This window comes from Podarcis melisellensis (assembly GCF_964234715.1).
Source record: "Podarcis melisellensis genome assembly, chromosome: 2".
NCBI lineage: Eukaryota > Metazoa > Chordata > Lepidosauria > Squamata > Lacertidae > Podarcis > Podarcis melisellensis.
Genome location: NC_138529.1, coordinates 104735950 through 104742061, shown reverse-complemented (window position 1 = coordinate 104742061; position 6112 = coordinate 104735950). Strand labels below are relative to the sequence as shown.

Here is a 6112-nt window from a genome sequence, read left to right as displayed (position 1 = left end):
CCACAGAACATCCTGCCCTGGCTGGCCCCACCCCCTCGGGCGGCTGGCCCCGCCCCAGGGCACAGGACACACCCTCCACCCCAGTTGGCTTGCTCCACCGCTGCCTGCGGCCAAGCTGTTGCCCAACATATTGCTCTGCTTTCCTTTGGAGAACATCAGCGGGGCCGGGAGACTGGGAGTCTTGTTATCTGGGCAGCCCAGGACCTCCAGACACACTGCTCAGGCTTGCGGCTCCGGGCAGCCACTTTGGTGCTGCTAAGACAGCTGTTTGACTTCACATACACACACACACCTCGGAGGTGCACTCCATTGCTTCTCGAGACAGATAGATGCCAGCAACTCAAAGTCACTTAAGCATTAAAGCAGCAGCGTTAACGCACACTCTGCGCAGAGTAAGTCCCATTGAGCTCTATTGGGGTGGGGAAACAGACATGTGTAAGAGGGCCCCGTAAGTGAATCGCTTTGCAGAAATTCTTCATCTACTTCCTACACTCTTAATAAGCTCACTAACAAGACGCTTCCTGTTCAGAACTGTAACGCTGGTTATAAATACGAAAACCACATGCATCGTGACTTGTTTATTACATTGCGATAATATTGCTATTAACTGAGTTTTTTATATTTAAAAAAAACCTATAACCTGCACATCTTAGATGATATTAAATAAAAGAGGGTACTTTAAAGGAAGGACCCAATAGCAGGTGGTCCTTTGCGGAAGGGAAGTAGGAAAGAAAAGCCCTTATGAACGAGCTCCAATCACACCCACCAAGTTACTCAAGACAGATTTCTGAGTTGGGAGAGCTGGGGGTTCAAGTTCGCTCTCAGTTCTGCTGTGGAATGTCAGGGATCTGCTTGGCCGGCCAGGGTGGATCTGGTGATCTGCCACTGCAGGAGCAAGTGAAGGCGATAACAAAAAACAGGGAAGTGTTTGGTGCTGCAAAGTCCCAGTTGGGGTGCAGCCGGGCCAGAGATCCCACCCACAAAATCTCGTCCGCCAAACGACACGCCGGCGTGGTAAAGAGTCACCGTCAGTACATTTGGTTAGGGTAAGGCCACAGGGGCAGGAAAGAGACGGGGTTCTCTCCGGCGTGAATCCGCTGGTGCCTCTTGTGATGTGAGCTGCGACTGAAGCTTTTCCCGCAGTCGGAGCAGGTGTAGGGCTTCTCTCCCGTGTGGATGCGGTTGTGCTGCGTGAGGGTAGACTTGTCGGTGAAGCTCTTCCCGCAGTCGGAGCAGGTGTAGGGCTTCTCGCCCGTGTGGATCCGCTTGTGGCGGATCAGGTTGGAGCTGACGTTGAAGCACTTCCCGCAGTGGTTGCACTCAAAGGGCTTCTCCCCGGTGTGGATGCGCATGTGCTTGACCAGGTCTGAGGTCTGGTTGAAGCTCTGCCAGCACTCCGCGCACGTGTGGGGGATTTCGAAGGGGGAGTTCTGCTTCTTCGAGGCCCTGGCCTTCTTGGCTTTGCCCGGAGGCGAGGCCTTGTCGGTGGGGGAGCTCTCCGGGTGGCTACATTTGCCCGGCTGCTTGCCCGGCGGGCTCTTCAGGTGGCGCTTGTGGTGGGAGCTGCGGCTGAAGGTCTTCCCGCAGTCGATGCACTGGTAGGGCTTCTCGCCGGTGTGCGTCCGGACGTGCTGGACCAAAGTCGACTTGTCGGTGAAGCTCTTCCCGCACTCGGAGCACAGGTAGGGCTTCTCGCCCGTGTGGATCCTCTGGTGTCGACTCAGGTTGGAGCTCACGCTGAACATCTTCCCGCAGTCCAGGCACCTGAAGGGCTTCTCCCCCGTGTGGATCCTCTGGTGGTTGAGCAGGTCCGAGCTCTGTGCAAAGGTCTGCCCGCACTCGGTGCAGATGTTGGGGTTCTCTCCAGAGCAGGTCCTCTGCGGGGCAGCAAGACCTTTGCGCTTCCTCGCCTTCTTATCCGGGGGGCCAGCCCCCTTTCCCTCCAACAGGAGGCGGCTATGCTCCTGGTCATCCGACGCCCGACGACCCTTCGGCCGCCTATTCTGACCTGAGGTCTGAGGCGTTTTCCCTTTTGATCTTTTGGGAGGCATCTCACTTAGGTTTCACTGGAACAGTCCCCCTAGAGTCCCTCTTCTAGTCCCATCACCTGTTCAGATAAACAGAGAGCGAGAGAGAGAGAGCTGTTCACATGTTGCCTATGGCTCACATCAGGGATGGAGCTTTAGGGATGCTTTTAATGTTTAACAGACCACTGTATTTTAATACTTTGTTGGAAGCCACTCAGAGTGGCTGGGGAAACCCAGCCAGATGGGCAAGGTATAAATAATAAAATTTTTATTATTATTATTATTATTATTATTATTATTATTATTATTATTGGGGTACCTCTGGTTACAGACGCTTCAGGTTACATGCACTTCAGGTTACAGACTCCGCCAACCCAGAAATAGTGCTTCAGGTTAAGAACTTTGCTTCAGGATGAGAACAGAAATCGTGCTCCAGCGGTGTGGCGGCAGCTGGAGGCCCCATTAGCTAAAGTGGTGCTTCAGGTTAAGAACAATTTCAGGTTAAGTACGGACCTCCGGAGCGAATTAAGTACTTAACCAGAGGTACCACTGTATTATTATTATTATTATTATTATTATTATTATTATGAACTTACTCCCCTCTAGATGTTCTGGGACCCCATCTCCCGTCAGCCAGCAGTTATCAATGGTGTTAGGGATGATGGGAGCTATAGGAACAGTACTACCTAAAATGTATAGAAACTTATTCATGTATGCTATTACAGCAGCAAGAATGTTACTCGCCCCAAAATGGAAAGAAGCAGAAGTCCCAGCAAAAGGAAGGATGGATACGGAAACTTATGCAATAGGCAGAAATGGTGAAACTTAACGGAAGAATAAGAAATCAAGATAACAATTTTATTCTTTTTTTTTTTTTTTGGTTTTGCAAAAGAATGGAAATGATTTATTGAAATATTTACAAATAAATTGTAAACAGATAAAAACATTGACAGGATTGTTGTAATAACCTGCCGTTTCATAAGAGTATATATTTAAGGAAGATGAATAAATGGGTGAATTAAGTTAACTTGGATAGACAGAAGATATTAAAAACAAATTTAGGGAACCGCAGAAAGAGGGGGAAGGAAGTGAAGTTTTGAAATGTCAAAATGATGGTTAAATTAGTGAAATGCATAAAATTAGTGAAATGTATAAAATTAGTGAAATGTATAAACTTGAAAAGTATAAAGAAAGAAATGAAGGGGGGAAAGGAATGATGAGAATTGAGGTCCCATAGCATTGAGCAGGCCACAATGTTCTCCATCTCAATCTCACATCTGCACCTTAAAACTGTCTTTTTCTCCAGCCCATTTCTTCAGCAAAGCCTTTCCCATTTTGACCTTACTGGACATTTATAGGAAGGTTACCCCTTTTATTTAAAAGAGCACACACAAAATCCAGCTCCCGCACATTCTGCAGTTGCATGTCAGGCAGGAATCCAATGGCCACAATTTTCTGCCACATAGTAGGAAACTATCCTATTCAATCAGTCCATTCTAGCTGCGTATTGTCTACTCTGACTGGCAGACGGCTCTCCAGAGTCTCCCAGTCTTTCCCAGCCCTACCTGAGGACTGAAGCTGGGGCTATCTGCATGCAAGTATATGCTCTGAGCTATGGCCCTAGCCATTGGCATTCATCTGCTTTGACATCTGCCCATCACAGGAACTGTGAAAGACAGAGGGGTTTTGGAAGGGACTAATAATAATTATTATTATTATAATATTTTATTTATATCCCGCCCTCCCCAGCCGAAGCCGGGCTCAGAGCGGCTAACAACAGTAAAAGAATACAACATTCTAAAATCAGTTCATTATAAAATCAGTTCAAATCAAATGAATGGCAACCATTGGGCTAGAGTTCTGTGAAGATTGCCAAAGGAGGCAGTCAGGCTGTGCCCTGGCCAAAGGCCTGGTGGAACAGCTCTGTCTTGCAGGCCCTGTGGAAAGATGTCAAGTCCCGCAGGGCCCTGGTCTCATGAGACAGAGTGTTCCACCAGATTGGAGCCACAGCCCAAAAAGCCCTGGCTCTGGTTGAGGCCAGCCTAAATAAAACTGGTGGCAGCTGTACTCCGCGATCAACCAACTCTTTCCCCTCCTTTGACCCTGACCCCATGCCATCTGGTCCAAGCCAATCCCACTGCCAGGGCTGCCACTTCTGTGCAGTTACAGATAGGTAGCCATGTTGGTCTGCCATAGTCAAAACAAAACAAAATCCTTCCAGTAGCACCTTAAAGAACTAACTTAGTTGGTCTTTAAGGTGCTACTGGAAGGATTTTTTTTTGTTTTGACTTCTGTGCAGGGTACCCAAGCCGGGAAAAGGCTACTGCTGCCCCTTTAACAGCCCCGCAGAAGGGATAGTTCCACCAGATGCAGCAGCTGCTCCCGCGTGCGGGGTGGGGGGTGGAGAGAGCTGCACCTGACGGAATTCGGCCTTCCGTGCAACTCTTAAAGGCACAGCGACCCTCTCAGAGCCTGGGGACAGAGCAGAGAAGTGCCCTTTCCCTCTGCATTCAGCACACTGTTGTGAATGAGACGCAGCCCAGACGGGGAGAGAGAAGCCGCGCTTACTCTGACAGCCTCCGCGAAGGGAGAGAGGGACTTGAACCGGTCGAAAGGGACAAGGCGTGGCTTTCGCTTTTCTGCGATGCCTTTCCCTTTCTCCCGTCCTGCTGTGGGCGGGCCCCTTTCGCCGGCGCCGTCAGCGGATCGGTGCCTGGAGCTCGTGGAAGGAAACCTCCGGGCGAGAGCCCTGCAGAGGCGGCAATCCTCCAGGCATCGATCCCGCAAGGGGCTGGGGTGGAAGAAGGCAGGCGATCGGGGCGGAGCCTTGCTCCTTGGCCCGGGCATCCAGGAGCGCAGCAGCGCCTCGGCGCAGCGCAGGTGCGGCGGCGGCGGCGAGATCAAGGCTTCTCCTCTCCAGCGCGCACGATCGCTTCCATCCGAGGCGGAGGCGCAGCCGTCGATGGGCTGCGCTGCTCGGGTTTGGGGGTCGCCGTGTGGCAGAGGAGTGGTGACAGGAAGCAGCATAATCGCCTAACCTGGGAAGCCCCACCTCAAAAGCGAGAGTGGAGAAAGCAAGGAAGGAGAGCGGGACGGCGGGCGCCTGCAATAGCGAGAGCCATCTGGTGGCCGCAGCCGTGGATACCTCGCCCCATTCATTCAGCTGCTGCGGGCGCCTCGCGACGTCTGAAGCGCCTCCTCAAGAACCCTGGGAACTGTAGTACTGGGAATTACAGGGGTTTTTTGCGGGGAGATTGGATTTGAACGTATGGCGTGTGTATGCAGCCGCAGATGCTTCCAAACAGTGCCTGCGCACAGCCCAGTTTCTTACCCCCAAGAAGGTGGAGGTGGTTGTTGTTTAGCCGTGTCCGACCCTTCGTGACCCCATGGACCAGAGCACGCCAGGCACTCCTGTCTACCACTGCCCCCCACAGTTTGGTCAAACTCATGCTGGTAGCTTCGAGAACACTGTCCAACCATCTCGTCCTCTGCCGTCCCCTTCTCCTTGTGCCCTCCATCTTTCCCAACATCAGGGTCTTTTCCAGGGAGTCTTCTCTTCTCATGACGTGGCCAAAGTATTGGAGCCTCAGCTTCAGGATCTGTCCTTCCAGTGAGCACTCAGGGCTAATTTCCTTGAGAATGGAGAGGTTTGATCTTCTTGCAGTCCATGGGACTCTCAAGAGTCTCCTCCAGCACCATAATTCAAAAGCATCAATTCTTCAGCGATCAGCCTTCTTTATGGTCCAGCTCTCACTTCCATACATCACTACGGGGAAAACCATAGCACCCCCAAGAAGGTAGAGTGGTGCAATCCATACCTGAGCATCTCCCTCTCTTGAAGAGGCAGTCCTGTTGCACGTATCTTCAGCGCTTTCAGACCCACCAAACATGCATTCGGGGACCCCTTCCTTTAATCTTTTGGCGCATGTTCTGCATGCTGATTAGTGCTGCTGTTGCAAACCAGCTTGGGTAAGGCCACTGCCACCCACTAGCAGGTCCCAACCCACCAGTGGAAGACGACATGATGGTAGGACTGCTGAGCTAGGTTCCCTTCCCTAAGGAAATGCTGCTTGCACCCTGACCTA

The 6112-nt window shown here is 51.4% G+C and overlaps 1 protein-coding gene across 1 annotated transcript; it reads right to left on the bottom strand.

The window, feature by feature from the left end:
- Positions 1–563: 563 nt before the first annotated feature.
- Positions 564–5059, bottom strand: LOC309364117 (uncharacterized protein). The gene is made up of 2 exons (XM_081900859.1): positions 4596–5059; positions 564–2107 (listed from the first exon to the last, which is right to left on the bottom strand). Exon 2 carries the CDS (start codon positions 2049–2051, stop codon positions 1029–1031), a length of 1023 nt encoding a protein of 340 aa, XP_081756985.1. The 5' UTR covers positions 2052–2107; positions 4596–5059; the 3' UTR covers positions 564–1028.
- Positions 5060–6112: the final 1053 nt, after the last annotated feature.

Bases quoted from the DNA above. Each gene is read 5' to 3' on its own strand.
- LOC309364117 (XM_081900859.1), bottom strand. From the start codon at position 2,051: ATGCCTCCCAAAAGATCAAAAGGGAAAACGCCTCAGACCTCAGGTCAG.